General features: G+C 34.0%; 1 protein-coding gene across 1 annotated transcript; it reads left to right on the forward strand.

Annotated features, from left to right (window-relative positions):
* The first annotated feature begins 126 nt into the window (after positions 1-126).
* Positions 127-25,910, forward strand: LOC120636205 (paramyosin-like). The gene is made up of 22 exons (XM_039907566.1): positions 127-181; positions 5,283-5,483; positions 5,814-6,044; positions 6,239-6,251; positions 7,255-7,379; positions 7,485-7,677; positions 8,441-8,550; positions 10,176-10,261; positions 11,086-11,230; positions 12,205-12,267; positions 13,162-13,242; positions 14,133-14,255; positions 15,851-15,886; positions 18,066-18,116; positions 19,129-19,209; positions 19,715-19,996; positions 20,665-20,775; positions 21,441-21,593; positions 22,296-22,444; positions 23,315-23,476; positions 24,510-24,597; positions 25,721-25,910. Exons 1-22 carry the CDS (start codon positions 176-178, stop codon positions 25,904-25,906), a joined length of 2,676 nt encoding a protein of 891 aa, XP_039763500.1. The 5' UTR covers positions 127-175; the 3' UTR covers positions 25,907-25,910.
* Positions 25,911-26,442: the final 532 nt, after the last annotated feature.

The raw sequence follows: 26,442 nt of genomic DNA on the forward strand, positions 1-26,442 counted from the left end.
TTTGAAGGAGGTTCACAAAGTAAATACAAAAATAAATTGTCATAAGACTGGTAGTTTTTGTCAAAAGAGACGTAATTTTAATAGAACCTCTGTTTTAAACTGACTGCTTTGTTGTTATAAGTTTTTTATTTGTTATTGTGTAAATAGTGTTCATTTATGGGACTTTCTTTTTGAAATGAAGGTAATTAGTTAGTTTATTACATACGAGTACTTCTAAAGATGCCATGCCAAGCAAAATAATAAATAAAATTTCAATTTTAAAACGATGAAAAATAACTCTACTCCTTTGTGTAGGAATGCTTTTTAGAATATTCTTGCTACACCTTCCTGGCATACCATAAAAAGTTAAAGGAACTTTGCTTTATGAAAGCTCTAATTTTGTTATAATTTTTCTCAAATACTAACATTTTCTAGTTGGTATTTTCTTCTACCTTTTTTAAATTATGTAAAAAAATGCTATCAGAAGAAAAATAAGAATTCTACTACATAATAAGTTTTTGTATATTTAAGTTACACAAACAACCAAACTTTTATATTTTTTTCAATGCACTTTATTAGTATGTACCCAGTACCCTTATGTATGCATCCAAATAAATGACGAATGTTGAATGATTCATTCTCATAATCAAAGTCAAAGAATCTTTATTCAAGTAGTCCAATAGGTGGTACTTTTGATGCGTACATTAGATGAGAATTACATGGTAGTGGCGATAACCATATTCCCTAATTGACCTATTATTATTACTGACCCACGGCTGTATCATCTCTTATAGGGTATATGGTTTTAGAGTGTTTTCAACCTTAAACCTTTACAAGCCCGTTACAGGGCCCCTCTTTGAGTGCAAAGGCTTTTGGCCGTAGTCCACCACGCTGGCCAAGTGCGGAATGCAGATAGATATTATTATACGTGATATTATTATTATTATATATAATAGATATGATTATTATTTACGTTTAGATATTATTATACGTGATGGATAATAAACATGACTAACGAATTAACGTGCTCTCCAAGGCCCGGGGCTGGACACCACTAATTTCTTCTTTCAAATTACCGGGACGGTAAGAATTTACCACTTAATAGGCCAGTGCCTAATCTAGCAATTCTAACGTCTTAATCAAAATACACTAAGAATGCACAGAAAAATACATAGAATATCTGGAAATACTTGGCGGGCTCGGTAATCGAAAACAGAACTTCGCGATCCAAATTTTAACAGGCTACCATTAGACCTAGGAGGTATTTATGAACTCGTAATGCAAACTGATATCGCGATATTAAAGATTGTTCGGTATTTCAACTTAGTGATTGATGGTTTATTAAAAGATTTTCGTAACATTTTTAATAAATGAAGTCGTGAATACATAAAACATATCTTGAATATGAAATAGTTTGGTTCCGGCCGCAAGTGTCAGCGGGGTATTCCGAAGCAGCGCTATACATTTTTATTGTGTTATTGCAGAACCTCACTCGGCGTAGCGTATTCTTGATTTTGCTATAGGTATTTGCCCAAGATCACCAATGTGTAGACTAGCTGTATTTGGTTTATTTGTACAAATGCAAAATGCTTTATTTGTGAAAAATTAAGCCTTGGCCAGTTACGACCCTACCAATAAAGTCTAGGCGCCAAGCTATTGGGAAGTATGGTCGCTATTTTATGGTAATAGTTGAGGTAGACCAAGCATGCCATGGATGGACCACATGCCAATAGAAAAGACCGACTATAAATACTTACAGCAACAATTCGTAGGGCAGGCAAGGGACACGTCATAGAAACTGCCACCATCTAAGGCGTCCACGCCCTTCAGACCAAAACAAAGGAATGCTGAAAAAATGTTGGCTTCCCCGTCACAAAAAACTCTACTACTTCTAAAATATGCTTTAAATATTTATTTTATAACTCTAATATATATAAGGCTGCTACCATCTTAGACTTCCATCAAAAATTAACTCCAGGTTAAATTGCAGTAAAGATAATAATTGTTAATATGTCATTTGGAATTGAAAAAAAAACTTCGAACGCTACGCAAATACGGAATTATGATACACCATTAAACATATTCCTCCGTGGGACAAATGAGACCTACGTGGGCGTGTAATAAAGGGACTCAGTAGGGGCGCTTGCATGGTGGCAGAATAATTTGCATCTGCGTCACTAGCTAAAGTGAGTGCTTGTTTCTCCGTGTAATGAGAAAGACACTGTATAAGAGATGACGCTCAGGGTTATGTAGATGAGTCACGCTGTCAACTCGAATATATAAGCTTCACATGACCGGATACGATCCATAACGACTTAAACGAAAACATGATCTAAAATGCCACGTGGACGCTTTCTAAATGAATTTCTAATTTAAGTTTTCTTTGCCTACAAATTTTTCCATTCGAAATTTCATCTCCTATTTTCCTTTATTTACTTTGGGTATTTAATATAAGCAACGACGTGTTACAAGATGTCGTTATTTAGAATTCAAACAGATCGTTCGATTTCATATAGCTGAACCAGGCCAAGCTCCGCTGTGGCAAAGTCTTTTATTGGAAACGCTTAGAATTTCCCGTTCAAGTAATAAAAACACTTTTAAGGATAGCAATGCAATATTCTGTAAGAATTGCATGCCAATCTATGGACTACTTTTCGAATTTTGCGGACGCAAACGTAGCAAGGAAGCTGAATTTTATATTGTATGCTATAGCCGTGTAACCTAAGAATAAAACACGCGTGTGTACTTATCCACACGCGTTAGAAGTTACACTTCTTTGGCGTAACCAAATTTTATCTTTCGCGTTATTCTACGTTTGTAGAAAAAAGTACACCAACACTAAAAATAAGGGTTTTTAATACAAAATATTATACTATAACGCATTATCTAGTTATCTCATTATCGGACAAGTTTCACTCACAATTAAAGTTTGTGTTTTTTGTACAATTGAATCAATTAAAACACCAGAGTTTAACAATTGAAATTGTACACTGTCAAACCTTTTTTTGTAAAACAAAAATGTTGACTATGGCTAACTTCGGGGTTTTAGTTTTTTGTGACGGTGTGCGCGCGCGTCTTAAAAATTTACTCTCATCATTTTTCCCTAACGTGCCAAAAGAAGTATAACTTCAAAAGAAAATTTGGGTATATACCTAATATACCAAACAAACACTTTAATTAGGTATATAAATGTAATGTTGTGTGGTGTAGATTTTAAATCGATCAATCTTTTCCTGCAATCCATCATTTGAGTTTTGCGAACAGTACCAGAAAAAACTGAATTGTTATGTACATATTTCTTAAACTATTTAGTGTATTAAGTAACATCGTCGCCTTGAGGCCACCGGAGTTATATTGAAATAAGAGAGTGAAATCACTGTTAAAATGAAAACATAATACGTGCAACAGATATCTAAAAACTTTATGGATCAATCAGTGGCATGCAAAATTTTTTTTTAAAGAATAAAAAAAAATATTGACACAACTTTCTTTGATCAAATCATGTGTGCCATGAATGTTTGATGTTCACATAATAATAAAATGTAGTAAACATTTCATTAAAATTTGTCCTCTTTTGTGGCGCGTGTGTAAAATATTTTTGTGGAAGTCAAAAGAATAAATACAAAGACCACATTTCTCTTTTCACATATTCAAAAGGGTATGATAACAAATCAAAAGTAACCTCCACCAATCAATTATTTAAGTATGTGAAAAAAATCCGAATTACAATTAAGTTACACAAAATGGAGCTAAAGAGACTCGTCTAACTTTTTTTGATACCGTGAATCATTTAAGTATTGTTTAAGTTCTGATGATCGATTTTATACGGCCGACTAAAAAAAATTCACAAAACAGCCGCGGACGATCTGAGTTAGAAATAAAATCTCACTTACTCCCTCCCTAGAACAGGAAATGTGTACGCCCATGTATCAATCCATTACCGGCCCAGACGTTTCTTAGAAAGAAAAGGGTTTAAGAATTCAATGGAGAACTCTCAGGCATGTAGGTTTCCTCTTGATGTTTAAATAGTGTTAAAGAAAGAGATATTAAATGAATTTAATTAAATAGGCGCATATCTCAGTGTCCTTAAAGGTAGGCGAAGATTTAACCACAAAGCTATCACCATTCTGATCTCATATTTCTATATTTATTCTTCTCAATATGGGTTCCATCTCAGAAACATATGGTAAAACAGAAAAATTAAACGTGTAATTAAAATTTAGCCCGATTGGAATCACTGTGAACTGGAACGTTTTCGCATAACTACGGCCAATTATAGTTATCATTTCATCATATAAGTACAAAGAAAATAAGAAATGACATAGAAATCGTTTGTTGGATATAAAAATAATGTTGAATTTTATTTTATTGTGAATACAAAGACTTTATTATGTTTTACTTGCTACTGAGAATTTCTAGACAGAAAAACCTCGAACATGTTTTTCCACGTTATGTAGGGTCGACACAAGTTGTCTTCTTCAAAAGTAAAAATTTGAAGACAGACTTGTCGGTTCCGTTTTTTCTGACTGACCTCTACTTTGGTTCAAAGGGGTTAGGGTAAAACTTTATATCGCAAAATCAAACTGGCTCCCAATACTCTGAGCATCCGCATGATATTTTTTGAGACCCTCTCGAAGAAGTTCTACTTCGCATCAGACTCATTGTAATATGAAGGCCTCTGCTTCACCAGCTATATAGCAAGATAAATTACCAAATACTTTCTTTTCCGAGTTTGAAGAAGACTTGTTCTGTAGACCCCACTTAACATGGAACAAGGGAAGATAGAATGTTAAGTAGTATAATGTTTGAGGTTTTTTGTCGCAAGAAATTATTTGAAGCAGTCTGGATGTAAGATAGTCGTTGTTTATCCCTGTGCCTCGGAGGGGACGCTAAGCTCTTATCTCCGGTCCCGATTATTATTAATATACTAATACTTAAGTGATTATAATCGTTAAAGCTCACCAGCCAAAATAACAACGAAAAGCAGGTATGGTACAAAAATCTCATCTCGTATAAGATAAAACACCAATACCCAACTGTGGGACATTTATGGTGACCATGGTGATAGTACAAGCGTATATATTTGTCACAAAAAAATATTAAATACATAAACGGTAACTGACAAAAACAGTTAAATTATTTCATACCTAGGAGTCAATAAGTACAATAGATAAAATCAATGAACAATAAATCATAAAACTAAAAGCATTCTTCATAGGATTATATCAATATGTACCTATGATATCCTTTGAAAGGAAAAACCCTTGGCTATTCAAAATATGATTCCATTACGAATATTACAGTCTACAAAGGCCCATCTCAAAAAGCGATCCTTGCGCGAATCTCCTAGAAGCTGCACTTCGATTGGGCTGAATAACCCGAAGTTTCATAATTTACCAAAATTTTGGAGCAATCCCAAAAAGCCAAATCATCAGGAGATTCTTGAATGCTGCTTTAGATCACCACGCGACGTCAATCCAGCTTCAGAAACAAAGTTGTTAACTGTATGTATCTAGCTATCCAAGAAATTAATCATAATATAATATAACCTTAATATATATTTGTATTTCTTTTAACTCTAAAATATAATATATAAATATATAAATATTAAGGTTATATGAAGAAACTGACCTGGAATCTCCATGGAAAATTTACGCAGAATATATTCTCTCAACGCTTTAGATTTTTAATTGTTTCTTCCTTTCATTTATGTAAATCCACCGAGTTTTCCCACATTTCAATCTTGGTTTTTAAAGTCTCATTAAGGGAACATTAATATTAAATTATATAGGTATTTGTCATATTGATTTTTTTTTATACTTGTCTGATTCAAGATCCGAAGAAATCAGAAAACTGAAGAACTTTCTCTTCTTGAAAAAGATATATCAGCTCATGGTGACGACCGGCACTCCATATCAGATAGTATGCAACGGTGTGCCCATTTGGTTAATAAAAACAATAAGTTGGAATTGAAATCAAGAGAATGCCACGATGGCCACAAGTTAGTGGGAATTTGGAAAAATGATAAATCCATGAAATGTTGTGGTCGACTGCACGTGTCCAAGGTAAATTAAAGAAAATAATGAAGAATTTTGCTTGACAAAGATGTTTTTCTCTTCAGATTTTTATTTGATATCTTTATACAATCTTATTAAAGCGAAAAATTTGCTTGGAATTTCATATTTCTTATCTATATTTTCTAACTAAATTAGTAGATAATAACATTGTTACCATTACATTATTTTTCACTTATTTTCAGAATTCAAGATCACGTAAGTCAATAATTTTGCAATAATAACGTTTATTTATCAACACGTTAAAATTTCAGTAGGTATTGAGAAACCCTGTCATGTGCACGTTAATTAAAATTTTCAATTTACTTTTCTTTCGAATATTATAGTGTACAAAAATGTTATGTTGTTCATTATAAAAGGGTAATTGGAGATCGAAAACTCTGCAGAAAAAATAATTTAAAGTTATTGTAACCAACTAAAATAGCCACTGTTCGAAGCAATTCTGTTTCCAACGCAACGCCGTTATCCGTAGGTACCTACAGTGTTTTTAATATGAGCTACTGGAATTGTTTTTGACGTCGCTATTAATGGAGTTTTAATTTTTCTTTAGTACCCGCAGCAATTGTAAGTAAGTTATACACGTAATAAATAGTCAATTTAAATTCATCTTTTGAATGAAAAAGAAGCTGAGTACTCACACATTCTTGATTTACCGATAATTGATAAAAAAACAGTCATAGCTTCGTGCTTTGGTATCGGCTCAGTCCCACCGAAATGGAGGCCGATATCCAGTGCATAGGGCGTGCATAGAGGGTATGCACTGGGTATACAGATGATATGAAATGAAGAAAATCTCTAGTAGATACGAGTTATAAGTACTTAAGGTTACGCTTTTTATAACTCTTATAATGCCTATCCTCAAGCTTCCCACTGGACATCGGCCTCGCTTCAGTGGGACCGAGAACGAACACACCCTAAATGGTTAATAGAAAACGTTAGGACGTTTTCTATTAAATATCATTTGTTAACGATGAAGGAAAACAAATTTCATAACCTGACCTAACCAGAAATCTGCATGCTTGTGAATTCTTCATTATGTTGTGGATGTGCAGTCACCAATTGGCATATCAGAAGGCTGGTCGAAAAGGGGTTTAAACCCTTTCCATTCTGATAGAAGACTCGTGTGTTTCTTGTAGTGGGCCGGTAATGCGTTGATAAAGATATATATATATAATTATACCGATGCTATTTCTAATCCCAGCTTCGCCGTCTCCAAAAGACATGGAGGATCCGCTTCTAAAGGACATACGTGACATACATAGAGAAACCCGAAAAAGTGCCCGAATTATACGAGACTCTAGAGTAAGACTGCTTGAAATACAAAAGGTTTGTGCACGTAGGTGAAATAATTGTATGGAAATTGAAACTCATCAATAAACGTCTGACTTCAGCAAACAGTACAATAATATGAAAAGTTGGTAACATTTTCAGAAGCCCAATCTAACGGAAGCCGACATGAAGGAATTGAGAGAACGGAATGAATTACTCCTTCGTGAGATGGAACGATTCGACCGACTTACTAAAAACATTCAAAAGTTGGTTGGAACGCAAGTTTTAAAATTGAAAAATTCAAACGTCGAAGTAAATCCCCGATTGGAACACATTTGTAAGAGTATATATGAAAGTAATATTGTATTATGACAAAATAATATCAGGTTTTTTAAAAGACTTACTTATTAGAAATGATCATAATTCGAAGTAGTTTATGTGGTACACGCGTATATAGTACCTAAAGGTATGCTCGGGAAAGTGTATGTCAATTATTGTTTTAATATTAATTGTATACATAATCTTTATTATGGTGTTTTAGTAATCTGTGACCAGGCGCAGAGGTGGGCGGTGTGGTTTTAAGTTTGAGGTCCCAAGTTCAATTACCAGCAGGGAATTTGAGAATTATAAATTTCTGAATGTTCTCTTGTCTGGTCTGGTGTCGGCCATGGCTAGTTACCACCCTACCGACAAAGACGTGCTGCTAAGTGATTGAACATTCCAAGACGATGTGGCGTAGAAACTGATTAGGGGTGTGCGTTAAATATAGCTGCCATACCCCTTACAGGTTAGCCCGTTAGCATCTAGGGCTGTATCATCATTTACCATCAGGTGAGATTGCAGTATAGTGCTAACATGTAGTGGAATAAAAAAAAGTACGTTAAAAATAAGACAAACACAACAAACAAAGAGACATATTGGAATGCGCAATGCGGAGGGAAGTTAACGTCAATGAGTAAGATACCTGGCCCCCCAATTAACACTGATGAAATCGCTGGGCGCAGCTTGGTTTAAAATACGAGTACGACTGGAACTAATATTAAATAAATTTTTGATATTTCCAGCCTTTTCCGTAACGCTACCGACAATCTAACTACTAACGATTGATATTGCCATAGGTTCACCAATGCCACAAGAACTGAAAAAAAGCCACTCGACTGTACTTCTATCTCCATTAGCCGTTAACCATGCTGAAGCATTCTGTGATCCACCTATCAGAAGCAAGTCTGTACGTCCTTGCACTTCACGAAAATTCTTACTATGATTTTCCACTTTATTACAGAGGCATTACATAATACCTACGAGTAAATACAATCGAGAGACAATTGCATATATTTCGATGCAAGTCATGTCTTTTTACAAATTATATTTTGACATGACTACGTTATTTTATTCCCGATCTTTATTTTTATACCTTATCAAAGACTAATGGGGGTTGGAAGATTCAATTCCACATAATATAATGGAAACGATAAGATTTGCCTGCGGGCTATTATTAAGTAATTGTAAGAGAGATTAAAATAATATTGTTGGGTATTGAAATTACATTTACTGGCTGAATAAAATAGATAAATAATGAAACTTAAATAAACTTCTCCAATTTTGATCAGTATCATAAAAATAGATTCCGTAAATTCACGTTTTGGTCGGAGAGCTGGCAGTTATCTTGGTCAGCATATAAGTCTGGCCAAAAAAGGGATAAAGTTGTCAACACCTTCCCTCCAGTGTAGAAGAACAGAACAGAACGTATCAGAACATTACTATCTATATACTTATAATAAAACTGTCAAGGGAAGATGACTTTTTAACCGGAGGATGCTTTATAATCGATTAAATCGCATCACGTGAAAACTACTGAACGGATTTAAATAAAATTTGGTATAGTGGTAGCTGGTATTCCTGGTTAACATATAAGATACTTTTTATCCCGATAAACAATAAGCTTCTTCCGGGAAACGGGAAGAAAATTTTTATCAATTTTACTTCATAGCTCGGTCGAATTTGAACCGATTTTAATAATTCTTTTTTTTATTTTAAAGTAGTAGTAGTTAAGGTGATGATTTTTGACACGTTTTTACCTATACCTAAGTAGACTTAATGCGTGCCAATGAAGATTATAGAGTAAAGATATAGAAAGATAATAACTGAGACCGATAGCTGTACGTGCTCTCCGAGGAATGGGGCGGACTACCAGTCATCCGATTTTTAAACAACGGTACTGAGAATTATTAACAGAAAAACCAAATATTCAACAATTCTTAACCCATTTCAAGATTCGAAACCAAGACATGCTTATTAATGTAGGTGATCGATCTATTTGGTAAAATATTCATTCATAAAATATTTCAATATAATTTTGTTGTATTTTTTGTTTTGCTTTCTTACTTAACTTAGTTTAAGTAAGTTAAGTAAGTTCGTTCTCAGAAAACTTCGTCTATATCAACCAAGGCTAAATAATGGCAAATAGCTATAAGGCATTAAGTTCGTCTTTTTGGATTTTCTTCGAAGTCAAAGTCAAAGTCAAATATTTCTATATAGTAGTGATGGCGACATCTACATTCGTGAACCTAAAACTAAAGCTACGAGGTTTCCAAACGCTCCCTAGTCTAAGAAGAAGCTTATTTTTGTTAACACCATCTCACATCTTCATTTTGCTGCAATATGACCCATGAAAACAAACTAAAAGTGAATTATTTTTGGGTGTGTCTACGTCATTATAGCCATTCTTTAAAATGCATTGAGGATTAGATGATAATAAAAATAGCACAAAGTGCTCATTTGATTTTTCATATATAATTTTACCCAGCAATATTTTAAAGACTAATTTCTCAACGCAATTTCTGTGTTTTTTAGGAAATCGATCTTACACGGAAATTGAACGAGAGTTACGATATGCAAGAGAAGTTGGTTGCGGATAATGCAGATTTAGAAGTCAAGAGGTTTTGGTCTTGTATTTACCACAGACTATTAATATAAATAGCGGACCCGCGCGACTTCGTCCGCGAATGAGCTAACTTAAAAAAATATTCGTATGTTGTCCCGAATCGTTGGAGCCGATTCCGAGATTCCAATTATATTGATACAAGAATTGCTCGTTTAAAGATATAAGATTAATAATATTATTAGTTATTATTGACTCATGCCCAGTTAATGATAATATCACAAGTGGTTATAGCCTAGTGAAATTGTTATTAATTGCGGTTGTGGTTTAGAACTTCACCTTCACATTCGGGAGTGTGCCCAAGCACGGTCCTCTAACTTTTCTAAGTTATGTTTGTGAATGAAATATCACTTGCTTTAATGGCGAAGGAAAACATCGTGAGGAAACCTGCATTCTTGTAAGCTCTCCATAGTATTCAAAAACTGAAGTCTTTCAATTCGCACCTGACCAACTTAGTGGACTATGGCCCTTCTCATCTCACACCGATATTATGATGAATATTCATTTGTCATGTGTCTCTTTTTCACGGGAACAATCACAATTTTGACAAAAGACTAAATGATTAATTATCTCAGTTAAAGGGGAGGTACACTTCAAATTCAAACCCATTTATATATTTCAATTAAGATCTTTTTTTTGTTTTTGTGCAAAAAATAATATTTACAAAAAAGGAATTTCCGAAAGTCAACTGTCAATGTCATGGCCGTCTTTTCAGTTTCAACTACAAAAACAATTCTTGATCCCACCATCAAAATGATTTTTAGAAACTAAAATAAAAATTGATAGAGGTTTAAACAAGGTAAGCGGAATTAATAATTTTAGGTACATCCTATATAAGGAGTTAGTGATAAAGGACCAAAACTTAGAGAACTGTCGGGCCCAAATCAAGAGGCTTCAAGGCGAATTAAAATTAATGAACAAAGAGAATTCAGTGCTTCATGAGAGGTTGAATAGAAATAATCCCGAGGTAATGTTTAGAATGATTTTACCATTTCTAATCTAGACTTAAAAAAGGTTATTCAAAAATGGATAACATTATGTATATGTATGAAGCGGTGATAGCCCAGTGCGTGGGAGCTCGTCTTCACTTTCGGGGGCCGAGTTCGAATCCCAACAAGCAGCTCTAACTTTTTTAATTTTTTAGTTTTAATTACTTAAAACGCACATACGTTTTAATTAATTATAATATCACTCGGTTCAACGGTGAAGGAAAGCATCGTGAGGACACCTGCACGCCTGAGAGTTCTCGATAATGTTCTCAAAAGTGTGTGGAGTCCACCAATCCGCACGGCCTTTACCCTCATTCTCTCTCTCTCCTCATTGTGGGGGGAGACCCGTGCCCTGAAGTGTTATGATGATGTTGATATGATGATGATAATGATATGTCTATATTTACTGATTTCATAATTTCAGTTCGAATTATATAAGAAATTCACACAATGGTTACTAGAATCTGGGATTCGATTTCCAAGCCGTGGCAAAGGAAATTGTTAGGTACCTATTAGGTTTATCCTGTCAAGAATTTGCTCGGGTTAATTAATACGAGCCCGGAGGGAGAAAATTGGCATTGTCAACCCCCGTGCTTAGGGGAGCCCGTTAAATCGTCGGTCTAGTTTATTATGACTAAATGTGATAGTAATTTACCGTTAAATTCCGTTGACCGGCTAAGTTCCGTTGACAAGCTCGGACCTACGACTTTGCATCAAGCAAAGTCGTAGGTCCGAGCTTGTCGTACCTTCGTACTATGAAAAAGGCTTGTGGCTTTTTATTGGGACAGTAAATAGCAACAAATAGACAAATTTTAATGCTAGTTAATATGCCTGTCCCGGCATATGAGTGCGAAGAAGAGTGAGATTCGGCATAGTTTAAGTGTGTAAGCCTTGTAGAGAGAGAATTGAGTAGTCTTTAGTAGTTTATTAACGATTGATATGTTTTGTTAAGGGCGATGCGACTGTGATACAACAAGACCCCCCATGTCACCAAGAAACAGATATATATACGCGGGTATGCTTTTCTTTTGGTTATGATCTATAAATAGATAAACAGACTAGTGACGACCTCCCTGGCGCAACAGTGAGCGCTATGAATTTCAGTAGGAGGTCCCGGGTTTGGTTCCGGCTGTGGCAATTTATAATTTCTAAATTTTCTCTAGGTTAGTGATAATTAGATCTCGTGGCTAGTTATACAAAGATTACGATTTAGTGAAGATTTAGTGTTTCGGTGCCATGTCCCCAAGTAGGGGTGTGACTACCGTACTCCCTAACAGGTTAGCCAGCTACCATCTTAGACTGCATTAACACTTACCACCGGGTAAGATTGCAGTCAAGGATTGATGGTGGATTGCCGGAAAATTTGTCTTTATTATAATCTAGTAACATCTCAGATGAGTCTCTATCTATACAAAATATTATTAGAGACAGAGACTTAGTTTGAATAGTCACCTGTCTCTCAATCAATTTGAACGACCAAAGAGTGTGAGTTGAGTGTGATACATTGAAATGCGCTTCTCCGTTACGAAGTTCCAATAATGCTTTGGAATGGTTTGCGTTTTTATTTTATATATTATGCACCGCGAAGATTGAGAATCGTTACCTATATAATATAGTATTCTTCAAATCAAGATTGAATAGAAAGAATATTCTAGGCAAGCGCACCTTAAGTTGTTTCAAGTCTTACCAAAAAAAACTGGCAAGTGCGAGCTGCACTGGACATCTGATTGTTCCTTTCAGGAACCGAATTGACAGTAATATGTCATAATTCGGTCGGTTCGGAAAGGCCAAACCGCATAACTAACCTGTTGGCATAAAATTATTACTTATTAAAAAGTCAACTGCAGATATATTTTCTAGCTTTGAAAACAATACGGGTTTTTTAAAAAAATAACTAAAATGTTTACAGGACGGCGAAAAAATATATGTAAATAAAGCCGAAGAATTGCTAACAAAGCTTGATCATTATAAAAGTTCAACAAAGGATCTTGTAAGTAGTGATTTGTCAGTATCTATCGGAAACAATCCAGTGACTCGTAAACCGCATAGTTGTCTATAAGTTTAGGAAATTAGAATACGTTTTCATATTAAGATGGTACATAAAAAATATTGATTACGTAGTCAACTGAGCTATCACAGTTCAGTTCTTATTGAGTAATTGTTTTTTTTTAAATCAACACGACTTACTTCTCGACTGCTTGTTGTTTATCAGGAATCTAGCTTGAGGGAATTCAATTAAAAGTTAATTAGTAATTCTGTCTCTGTTTTGCCGTCGACGTTGCTTTTTTAAAGTAACATTTCTTTCAACATTGTGTTACAATACAAATAACCCTTCATTTAGAAGTTAATTCCTTCTTAATTAATTAAAATGAGCGAGCGATAATTACCGAGTGTACGGGATCTCAGTAGATAATTAACAGATATTTGTTTTTCTAAATTATTCCCGACCGGGAAGAAGACGTAAAAAAATTACATAAAACAAAAACAAAGATTTATTTACTCCTATTCCTATTTTTGGGTGTTTTTTTAAGCTTTTTTCATCATGATTCGAAAATAATGTGGGGGCTTTCAAATTTTCTGGGGTAATTAAACATTTGTTTTGATTTCTTACTTTATTATTTACACTGATTGAACACGTGGACATAGTCCACATGTATCGGCGATGGGTTTTCTGATACACCCAAATAAACCGCCGGTCTCGGTAATCATTGTTGTGTGATAATAAATGCAAAATCCATCCACATTAAAGTAGCGTGGGGGGTATAAGTTCTACTACCGTCTTTTTTATAAGACAAGGAGGCGTGTGCCCAGCATTGGGTTATTAATAGACAGAGGATATTGATGATAGAACTCTTATATAATAATTAGCTTTCTTTCCAGGAAAATCAACTTGGACAACTGGAACATCAAGTCTGCAATATACGCGTAGAAATGGCCGACGTGAAAGCTGCAGGTAGCGCTTGCCGAGGTGGAGGTGGCAAAAATTCATGTTTTGAACAACAGGTAATACCTACAAACAAAATCACGTGTCCACGCAACAGTGGCTGTTTTCTTTTTAACTAACGTCGCATCCACTTTAGCGTGAACTCTTCATTTTATATTAAGGAGGAACATTTGAGAGCTTTGTACAAATTGGCGATAGCCTAGCCACTCAGCCTTCCCTTACAGGGTAACCGAGTTTGATCCTCTTCACGCACTTGTAACTTTTCGGAGCTATGGGCCTTTTAATTTAAGCAATTAAATACCATTTGCTGTAACGGCGAAGGAATACATTGTGACATACAAACATGCCTGAGAGTTCTCCATAAGATTGTCAAGGGCTTGTGAAGTCCACAAATCGGCACTTTCCAAGCGTGGTGGACTACGGCGTAAACGCTTCTTATTCCGTAAGGACTTCCCTGCCTTGTAGTGGATAAATGTGATGAAGATAATGATACTAATAGACCAGCATATAAGAAGGAGAGGAAATACATTTGTGCCTGGCATACCTAGCTACTATATTATTATGATATAATACGTAGTTTAGAACAAAAATTAAATTACGAATAGGAAAATTGATAGATACATAATGATCCATTAATCTAGTGAACATGTTGACCGATCTTAATTCACGACCGTCCTAGTTCTTTGCGCAAGAAATCAAACAGTTTACTGGAATATCAATGCCTATCTTTAAACTGATAAGATCTATCAATGGATAGATAGACACGTAAGCTATTTTACGCAGTCTAGCGTCCGCAAACATCCCTTAGGCAATAAAAATTGACCTGCGACATTTTATTTCATATTTTTCATACTCTAGTTTCAGTGCAAATTTGTGTGATAACTTATCGATTGCGTTTGCGTAGTGTGTACTGAATTTATTTCTCGAATTGTCAAATTGTTTACCCAATAAGCTCTCAGAGCCATAAAACGTTTGCCAGGATTATTAAGACAAACTTGGGTGAGCTAGAAGGGTAGAGACTCAACGAGCTTACTTCACAGTCAATATGGATAGTAGGTACCACACGCAGGCTATTTTTCAAATACAATTGCTTACAGGTAAAGATAACTATCGATGAATCCATATTTTGTATCCTATTTTATAATTGCCTCAGTTTCTGGCCTTTAAGAATAAAAATACTTACAGAGATTTCCCTTTCACGATACACTTTATTTTACTTTTTATTAATTAAAAATACGGTTTTCAAAAAAGACCTTTGCGCCTCTAACCGCATAAGCTCTCTAGAAGAAGACTTTTTACTTATAAATCAAAAGATGCTCTAGTGAGGACTTTATAACATCTCTTTAGGTTAGTTGTTCCTACTCCGAAGCTTTTCTTGGCAAGAAGTAGTAACTAGTAATAAACTAGTGGTTAAGTAAGTCAGTTATTTTGTATTTTTGTACCAACTGTCTAGTTTATCTTTTCCAGTTTTATGACATCCGAAATCATAGGTCTTTCATATTATTATAAGATTTGTCTTCTGCGTGTCATTATAAAATCATTGCATTATTATTGTTTTCTTTTTATTTCGTGTCAGTGATTTTATTTACCATAATCCTGTATATCTAATTTTTTTTTTCTTTTTTATTAATTAAAAAATCTCCATGTGTTACAGTCTGGTGGCCCACCTGTTCCGCCGATGACGAGAGCTGTAAGTTACGTAATTCATTTTGACGTCTGCCCAGATGTCGTTAGTTAATTATTTGTCTTACCGTAATGATAAATAACATTTTACTTAAGTAAACTTTATCATTACGGTATTTACGAATTTTTGGTTGTTTTTATACCACGCTCAATTCCGCCAGCAGCGTCGTGAATAGTTGAATCTTCAATGATATTTTTTTTAAAATAATTTAGAGGATGGAATTCAACTTTTCACGTTTAAGAATGTAGTTATTTATTGAGCGATATTATATTTTATAAAAAAATATAAATTTTCACTTTAAGTTTTATATAAAATAAATTAGGTAAAAACGGGAGGTAGACGACGAAATTCTAGAGATTAATTATTATTATAAGAAAAAAAAAGTTCTCAAAGCACAATCTATGAAGTCGTTTTTTTGAAAATAAGTTTAATTTTGTAGTAGGTATTTAATACCTTTGTTTATTGTACAAAATATATTGTTATTATATTATGGCTCAAATACCTACTTCAATTGTGATTTGAGTTACGTCTTAATAGAAGATGAAAGTCTCATTATACGGGATTCCAGTATGTGATCACAGAGAGATCACAAAGAATGAAATTTATCACACAATCAGTTTATTATACGCATGCCTTGTCCTTTGAGTTGACCGCCCGCAGACTTTAATTAAATATCAAAGCAATGAAAATTGTATTCTATTTCGACTATTTAAGTTATTTGGTGAGATTTTCTATTCGCTTCCTGAGCTAAAATTATTCAAACATTGGCTTACAATGAGCAGGCTTTCTACCATTACAAAATTAAAGTTTACTTGACAGTCCTTTGGCGTTCTTAAAAAAAAGGATTATTTTTCTGAAAAAAAATAATTTGGTCACATAGTGAGGTCGATAGTGGAAAATATTATTACGGGATATACGGGAAGGGTCTATGAGATCCGCGTTGCCAATATCACATTTTGACAACTGACCTTTAACCAGGATAAAATTGCGGGGAACAGCCAGAATTTTAGAACTCCAAACTAAATGCCGCGGTGAACTTCCTTTTTCCTAAAAATCGTCTTCTTATGAAATAACTAGAGTTTGCGTTCACTTTTGATTTTTTAGATCACTTAATATCAGAAATTGTCAATTGGAAAACCTAATCTACCATTTTCCAATCTACTATTCCTTGAGAATGCTCATTTCCAGCATAATTTAACAGATAAAAATGTCACTTCAAACGAACGCGCCTTACTTTGTCTAGATAATGCGGCTTTGTATGTAATCTTTCTCGATGGCCCTTGGTTTCATTCCCGAGTTGGCCTAACAATGTAAAAATTCATATCAATGGCTCTGCTCACCCTTGTGTCACGAAGAACACGTTATTGCGAGGTCCCAGTTGTTACAAATAACCTGCGGTAGTATTTGTTAAAGTCTATCGACCCGATTTGGAACAGCGTGGTCGGACTATGCTCTCAAGTACCCTCTCTCCTATTGGCTTGTATAAATAAATAATAAATAAAATAAAATCATTTTATTTCAGGTCGGGGACCCATAATATACAAAATTAACACAAAATAAATAAATAAAGAAAGAAAACATAACAGTAATTAATTAAAATCTAGAATTAAAAATTAGAATAAATTAAATTTCAATTAAAAAATAAACTAATATTCAATTAAAATTAAAAATAAAATCCAACTATTTTATATTACTTCGTGTTTGGAATCTGGTGCACTTTTCGCCAATGTTTAATAAATACGCTGTCAGGGGATGCCTGAGCGACGACTCTAAGGAGCTTATTATTGGAATTTACAACGATTTCCCAGAAACTCCCAATTCTCTTACGGAGCACAGCGTAGAAGTCGGGGACTCCGGTATAAAGCAGGGATCTTAATGTTCTACGAGTATAATGCAAGAATCACCAAAAACATTTAGGTATGCCTTTAGTATCATACTAAAGGCATATCTAAATGCGGTTGGTTACCATCGCGTGGAAGATGGGTTGGTGATTGTCGTAGATGCTAGGTGTAGCATCTCGGATAGTCCCCCACCACCATCTCCACCTCGTAAGTAACCCGCGGCAAGAGGAGGGGTGGTGGCAGCTTTATTCTGATAGCCGTCATCACGGGCTTCAAAATCATGTACTTTCTTATTGTAGTCCATGATTTGAACTCTATCTATATGGCCTTCTTATATTTTTCAGTGTGGAGTCTGTCCTCCTTGCCCTGCACCATGCAATCCTAATGCTCCTCCGGTTAGTGCACTTTTTAGTTATATTAATACCCGTGATATGACCGGAATCGATTTCAGCAATTTGCAAGTTTTCAGTATCCGACGCAGCAATTCGCAAGGTTTTCTTTTGCAGTTCTTTCAATCTTTTATGATTTCTAGTCGTCGAATTCAGTAGGTATAGGGTCAAGTTAATATTTTTGATAAAGTGTATTTACCTACCTCTACGGAAATATCGTAAATTAGTAACTAAGAAAATTTTATATTATCAATAGTGTTAACTCTTAAATATTTTTTTTTGATTTCATTTCAAAACTAAAAAAAAACTATGAAAACTTACTTAAAATTTTCGTTAGTGGTAATCCCACTGAATCTTTTAAGTTAAAACTATTAAGGCAGAAATATTGTCAAGAATAATATTATGATATATTGATCTATTTCAACCCTTATTGAAGCAACGTGGTGGGTCTATGCTCTATGCAATGGGACCTTAATTGGCTAGTGGTGATACTTACTATACCTAAAGTGTGAGACATTGACAATAACATCAACGTAGAAATATTTGGTCTTGGAAATACGTAACTTTTTCCGATCCGAGTACAAATGGGAGCGCGTCCTTCTAACTCCAATTCTCTAGAAGAGCAGCCCACTCGACAAGTCTCGACATGATTGCATCATCACCGCTCTGCAATGGGTACTCCAGCAACTAGATAATAATATTTTACCTATAGCGAAAGTTTATTTTATATTTACAATTTTGTTTATCATCTGGGAATTGAATATTTGAGATAACTTACGGATGTCTATAACGCGATTGCTTAAATTTGCATCGTGTAATTAAAGGTTCAGTGTTCTATTCCCTAACATCGCCGAGTTGATTTTTTTGGAATATTTATACGGCGATCCTGTTTGAAATCCTACTAGAGTATTTCTTTTCATTTCGTCGCTCACTCTTATTCTTGCTTATAAAATATAGCTCACATTATAGTGACTTTAAGTATTATATACTGAAAGTGTTTAAAGTTTTCTTTGCGTAGACTCCTGCGGAAAGAGAAGTACAGAAACTTACCATTCAGCTCCGTCAGACTGAAGAAAATTTTAAGACCAAAGTCACCGAGGCAAGTTGATGCATTTCAATACACTAAGCGTAACGGAACTTCCTTTACTTACTTATATTTGATAGTTTTAAATTTGTGTAAATTTTGTATTCTTTCACGTATTTAAGAACCTACAATATATAGGTACTTTCAGTACATTAGAGTTTATGAAACTTTATTTTATTTTATATTTATTGAATACATATTCTAAGAAAAAAAAATACTAATTAAATGTATTGATCTCTTAATAGGTAAACGCATTAGCAAAATAGTTACTAAAATAATTGATGTAAAATAGTAAAAAAATATTATTTTTTCATGCGAAATAATTACTATTATCATAATATTATATTAAAGAATGCCAGGCACTACGTCCTTATCGCTTCGTAAAGCGATAAGGTCGTTTTTTGTATACTACTTCTTTAAATTTACGCTCTTTTTTTATGTACTTGACTTTCTGTGGTGTATAAACAAAGCTTATAATTACTTAAACAAATATGCTAAATGCATTTTATTATAATGACAGTGCGCAGTACTACGTACAGAGTTCCTTAAAAAGAAAGAAGAATTAGAAAAGGAACGATGTCAGCATAGAGAGGTCCAAAACAAGCTCAGAGAGCTGGAAATGAAGTATGAAGGCTTAACGACACAAACTAATATGGCGCTGGGTACAAAGGAACAAGCATTTGAACAAGAGATCAACGTTAGAGCTCTAAAGCAATGCTACAGGGAAGCAAGAGAAGAAATCGATGAGTTGAGATTGCTAATGAAAGAACAGAATAATCAATTGCAAGATTATCGTGTCAAGGTTATACAAACAAACACACTTTCGTATTTTTATTAAATAAATAGTAGTATGTATTTACTACGAACTGTCATGGAATGTTTGAAATAATATTTCGCCTTCTATACTTTTCTTAAAGAGCAAACTGAAATGTGTAAATCAACAACGGCAAACGTAACGGCAAAATCAACACGGTTGTCACGGCAACAAATAGATCGTGAAAATGGTCGGCATACTTATCATATGGCGCGCATTTTAGCCCTTCGATTTATTGTAAATAAAGTGTTTGAGTTAGCTAAGGTTATACATGCGCCCGGCCGCATTTCAGGCACTTAGGGTCTATTGGATAATAGTAATGGGAATTAAACCATTTGTTTGCAATTACCTTCAGTTACGTTTCAAAATGATATGTATGGTAGTATAAACTTATTGATTTCTGCAATAACGTTCCATAACCTCATGTGAAATCAGGAAAACATAGATGAATTCATGGGTAACTGATAGTTTATATATTTCTAAATGAGTTTGTTTGAATTGGTGCTTCTCGTATTAAATAGGTCTATAAAGAACATATGAAACTCTAATAATAGAACACAAAAATACCAATTACCTCCTATAGCTTATTATTTATATTTATTAAAGTGAATATTTATATCTATAAGAGTTCGTATAACGGCGTCCTTAATTTTCAGTATCTTCAAGCTCAGCAGTTAGTTGAAGAACAGCGGAGGCAAATGGACATGATGGATATGGATAATTCTAGGATCAGTGAACAGATTAATCTTGAGATACAAAGAGTTAAGGTAACGTGGGGTAATACTACGTTTATCAGCATCATATTTCCATTCGTGTAAGTAGGTTCGTTTTTATCATACATATACATCGTCAGTCAGAGACTGCCATAGATGGTGATCAATTGCTTGGATATGATGCTATGCGAAGCTATATAATAACCTAAGGCATATTTTTTGGTGCCACGCCGCTGTTGATTACGTTTGCAATTAGTTGTGTTAAGAAGCTTACGAGATACTGTATTATTTGTTGAAGTTTAGATGAATCGTTTGAAATGTAAAATTAGGCGTAGGCTTGTAAGCATATAAATACAAAAATGCAAAAGTTGAATAATTCAAGTAATAAGGAGAATTGATGCTTACGAATCTATCTTGAAACTAGCCATTTAAATGCGAATCCATCCTGAAAAATATGATGGCATTACTCTTACAACATGGTATTTTAAAGATATCTCTCAATTCATTTGAAACATAAGCATTCGTTTAGTGAAAATATTAATAAAAAAATATGAGCGTTAAATTTGAAAATAGGATTACATAAGTCTTAGGCATATAGGCTTGTTTAAGAAAAGTTTGACTGAAACTTGGTTGTAAAGTATGTAGCCAGTTTTTTGACGTTTTTTAACTATGTTTGTAGTAATTAATAAATGAACTAAAATAATCTATTTCATGTTCAGCTCAAATTCCAAGAGAAACTACAAGAGTTAGCTCCAATCCCTGATCTTTTGAAAGCAACTCAGATAAGACTGAAAGATGCTCAACAGTCGCAGGCTATAGCTGAGCATAATGCAGAACAACTAGCAAGAGAACTGAATTGTGCACGAGAAAAGGTGAGCCTGGGCAAACATTTAATGTTTAAACTGGCTGTGCGTGTGGGTCGCCACGCAAATACGTAGGCGCATAAAAATCTTTTTCCTTCCATACTGTTATTAATTAAATAAACCTGAATGTTTTTCAAGAATCAAAAGTAAATAATTAATAATTATTTCAAATTCAAATTTCATTTATTTCAAGTAGGCCTACTTTATTAGCAGGTTTGAAGCGTCAATTGAATCTGTTTGTAGTGATTTTGCCACCGGTTCGGAAGGCAGATTCTACCAAAAAAAGCCGACAAAAAACTCAGAGCAGATTGCTCATTTCAAAATCATTTTACAGTTTCTCAATCTTTGGAATTTTTCTGTCTTGTGAGAGATGGATGAAGCGGCCTTCTTGCAAGCCTTGTCGTTAAGGAATTCATACATCCTGTAATAACCACGATTAATTAAATATGTTGTAATACATTGTTTAAACTTAGGTAAAGGTAGATCTAATATTACCTTCGGTATTTTGTTATAAAAGCATATACACATCCCCAAAACGGATTTCTGTACTTTTCTCAGACTATATGATGTACAGATATCACTCATTTATGTCCGTTTTGTTTCTATGAAAATAGTTTACATAATAGACCAGGTGGCTTAATTTTTTTTTCATACCTCATAATATACTATTTTGGAGTCAGTTTATTACTTAGTAATTAATTTTTATTTCAGGTTCACGCGCTCCTACATAACAGTATAAAGCCACCAGAAAAAGGCCCAGAAAGAGGTGGCGAAGAAAAACAAATTGCACTATTACAACAAAGAATTACGCAACTCTCAGAAATTAATATGTCTCATAAAAATGAAATTGAGCGCCTCAAGTAAGTTAAATTTTGCTATTATAGTTATATAATCACTTTACAATGGACGTTACTTGCTGGACAGGTTTTTTGCAGGGAAGTCCTAGAAAGATCATTTATAGATATAGAATAAATAAATTAAAAATAATATAAATAAAATAGGGTCTTGCGACACTTTATGTCATCTGCCCACCAAGCGCTACGTTATCTGTCATTCAGTTGGCATTCCTTAATACCTGGGGACTTCCCTTGGATAACAATTATTTGCTCCGCCTTAAATTAGGCTTTCTAACTACACTGAATTATCGTCAGCTTTTTTCTAAGCACAATACTACATTCTGTGTGACAGTTCTGGTATTGGGTTCTCGTGAACTAATCGCTGGAGGATTTTATTTATCGAATTTCCAACTACTTCTATTAGTTACTGTGAATCCGTTTTCATCACCCGTACCTTGTTGATCTTTAATTTATTGATCATTTTTTCATATGATTTTTTACGGGTATGTTGTCAGGTCAATTTTGTTTTAATAAAGTGTTTGTGACTTATTATAATACTCGTATTGAGTCTGCTGGGTACGATCATAGAATTCGACAGTTAATTTATATTAATGTCGAATGATCAAATATACAATTGTAGATAAATAATTAGATATTCTAAATGGTTTTCATATGGTTATAATTTTTCTTTACTGACTGTTAAAAAGATTAACTTAAACTTAAAGAAGCTAATAGAGTTGTAGAACCTACAGTGGTCTGGGGCTAAATCAGATATAATAGCGGGATTGGAATTATTCTGCGTAAGTTATCCGTACACTCCTCAGTTCTCACTCTGTTCATTGTTTATAAAAGTTAAATATTAAATCAGTTTGTATTGATTTTTATTATTAACAGAGCTAATATGATACGGATGGAGGAATCCGTACTTGCAAATGAAAAGCGTCTGCAAGAGAAGATGCACGAATGTGCACAGCTGGGTGGAGAACTAGATAGAGCTCGCGACGAAGCTTCCCGGGCACTGCAACGTGCCAACGAGCGCACGGAAACATTGCGAAAGTAAGTATTTTTTAATATTTTTTCATTAAATTCCTTCATCAAACCATGTGGGAAAATAGGGCTAGTATTTAGTAACACTTTTACCAGTAGTTTATGAAACTTTCGCTTATCATTATCACCTAGTCATTACCGGCCAAGGACCAGGTTTAAGCCGTATAATATAGCCGCCACCACGCTGGCTAAGTGCGTGTCAGAATGCATACGCCTTTTCGGATAATAGGTATGTAGAACTCTCAGGCGTCAAAGTTTTCTCTCGATGTTTTTCTTTACTGTTAAAGCAAATTATAATTTAGTGTTTAAATTAAAAAAGCATGTAACCGAAAAGTTAGAGAGTGCGTGCCGGGGATCCAACTCGGCCCCCAGAAAAGCAGTCCGCCGAAGCCCTAACTACTACTAAATACGGAATGTTACAGTACTATGGGAGGCGTTTCTGTCTTTGTAATTAATAGATGTTCCATTTTGATTTTAATAATTATTACAATGTGTTACACTTTTAGTTACTCGTTTATCAGCATCACATAATCCAATATATTTTAATAGGGCTATGTTTTATTATGAATTTGTAGTTTCAATCACTATTTCAAAACTCATGCAACCGGTACGTTAATCGATAAAATCTCAGTGTCATATTTTGTAGCAAACTTTTCTTGATATTGCTGTTAAAAGTTTGTGTCATTTTCGTTTCGACTTTCTGTACATCAAGTGACGTTAAAATCTCCTCAGTATGAAACTTTTGCCTAAAGTTAAACTTTATATCAGCGAAAATGTGAAAATTGGTGTAAAATATATATTTTACCTATAGCAGTGCATAATTTGATCTGGGTGTAAACTTCAGTAATAAACATAATGCTATAGAGCAAACAAACTGCTTCTGCAGTGAAATTGCGTCTATTATTAATAGACGTAATTGCTCTGTGTATGTACCTAAAAAAAAAGCGGGTCTAAAATTATTAAAATCTTAATTCTTTTGTAGGGATTTCCACATGCTTTCTTACAACTTTATACATGTTATTTAACATCTTTTATATTTTAGGTGTATGCAGACTACGATAGGTGAATTAGAAAGGCAACTGGCAGCTACAAGGGCACAAGTTAAAACTTCAGAAAAAGAGAGACAGGAAGTGAGTAATCGTCTATAAATAACTAAACCAATTTAGGATATAGGCAATAAATCATATTAGGTACTGTAGAAAAAAAAAAGGGAGTAGGAAACTAAATATCAAAATAATTGTGTAGCCGGTCTATTTATTGCCTCCGCTGCCATTTCACGGACTGCGGTCCGCGTAATATACCAATATTATAATGAGAACATATTGTTTTTGGATGCTTGTATGTAACGGATAAGTGATAAACTTATCCGTTACATTTTAACCTTTTACAATTGTTAACCTTTTTTAACAATTTTCACTTGTAGATAGCTACATTTTCCACGTGTAACATAGCCTATGTAATATGTTACACGTTTAATTTCAGTAATAATAATATTTCAGCCTAGAATATTATACTTGCATATATATTACTATATTTATTATATTTGCAAAGCGAGCCAGAAGAAACCGTGCTAAGCGAGCTGCTTTATCCGCGTGCGTCCATTATACGTACCAACTTAGAGTATTTTATAAATCAAACAGAAAAAAACGTCTAGAAGCGACACAACAACTGCAAAAACTCTGTCTAATGATGCTAAACTAACTACTTAAGGTTTGGGCACAGGTGAAAGAAAAACGTCGGCTTAGATTATGTTCAGTTTAGATTATATTGTAGGATTTTGAGTAGATATTTTGGGAAAAATGTGTGCGGTCATGGGACCGCCGCCAGAAATGGGAGTTCCATGATATAATGACCATTGAATGATAAAAAGCTAACATTTAAACAGCCCAATATGTAACTTAGTTTTGCTGACGATAATATTAAAAGTATGCCAGGCGGAACCGAACCACTCACAGTATTTGACAGACGATTTGTATTGTATACCTATCTCGAAACCACGTTATGTTACTAATTTATATAGCCCATTTAGTATTACAAATGGCAATATTTACATCTATTGAAATAAAATAAATAATACTTACATTAAATATTGTATTGCTATACAACCCACGATAGATAAGCCTATTTACTCTTATATAAAGTAACGCTTCGGATGTTGTTGTAGTTAGGAATGCTGTTTATGAGTTAATTATTCTGAGTTAAGTTATCTATTGATTGAAGAATCAGCTCTTAATGAAATATTTGCTATTCCAGGTGCAAAATCGTATGCAGTGCCAGATAAAGAGATTAAGTGAAAACTTCGAACAAGCACAACTGCGCATACTTGGCCTTAACACACAAGTGAACGCTTTAAGACATGCTGTATCTAGTACTGGAGAAGGGGAAGGTGATGTTGATGCGCAAGAATGTGCATGTAAATCATTCTTTGACAATGCCTAATTATTGTTAAATTTCATATTGTAAATGACGAAATTCTCACTTTTTGGCAATGTTTTTTATGTCAGCAATTCAATAAATGATAAATTTTATAATATATAATTTTTTTAGACCTGTACTTTTACTAACGTATATTAAATACTTTACCGTTGTAAATTACTATCCCAGAGTTCAATGTTCTAAAAAACATGCTGACTTCAACTTATTTCATGAAGCAATATTATATTACCTTTTAGTAAAATCGCTACAACATGCCTTAGTTAATAAATTTCTTCAATAAATTTCTTTAATATGAAACCGGTTACGTTTGTTTTGTGATACCCTAGGGATAACATAAATATAGTAGCGTACTGGTGTCACGAACCTTGTATTCTTAAACAAAATTAATTTATCAAACGATCTTGCTATCTTAATACAATTTCTTAAACCTTACCAAATTCCAAGCATTAGTTGTAGCTGTTTACGAAGTAGCATCGCAAAATGTAAAAAAAAATCCCACTTTTGTTCGTAATATTTTTATAAAATGTCAGAGTGCTGTA

Source organism: Pararge aegeria, chromosome Z (genome assembly GCF_905163445.1).
Source record: "Pararge aegeria chromosome Z, ilParAegt1.1, whole genome shotgun sequence".
Taxonomy (NCBI): domain Eukaryota; kingdom Metazoa; phylum Arthropoda; class Insecta; order Lepidoptera; family Nymphalidae; genus Pararge; species Pararge aegeria.

Excerpts from the sequence above, each read along its gene's own strand:
- LOC120636205 (XM_039907566.1), top strand. Across the intron at positions 8,551-10,175 it reads CACCTATCAGAAGCAAGTCT|GAAATCGATCTTACACGGAA; the intron begins GTACGTCCTTGC and ends TGTGTTTTTTAG. Across the intron at positions 13,243-14,132 it reads AAAGTTCAACAAAGGATCTT|GAAAATCAACTTGGACAACT; the intron begins GTAAGTAGTGAT and ends CTTTCTTTCCAG.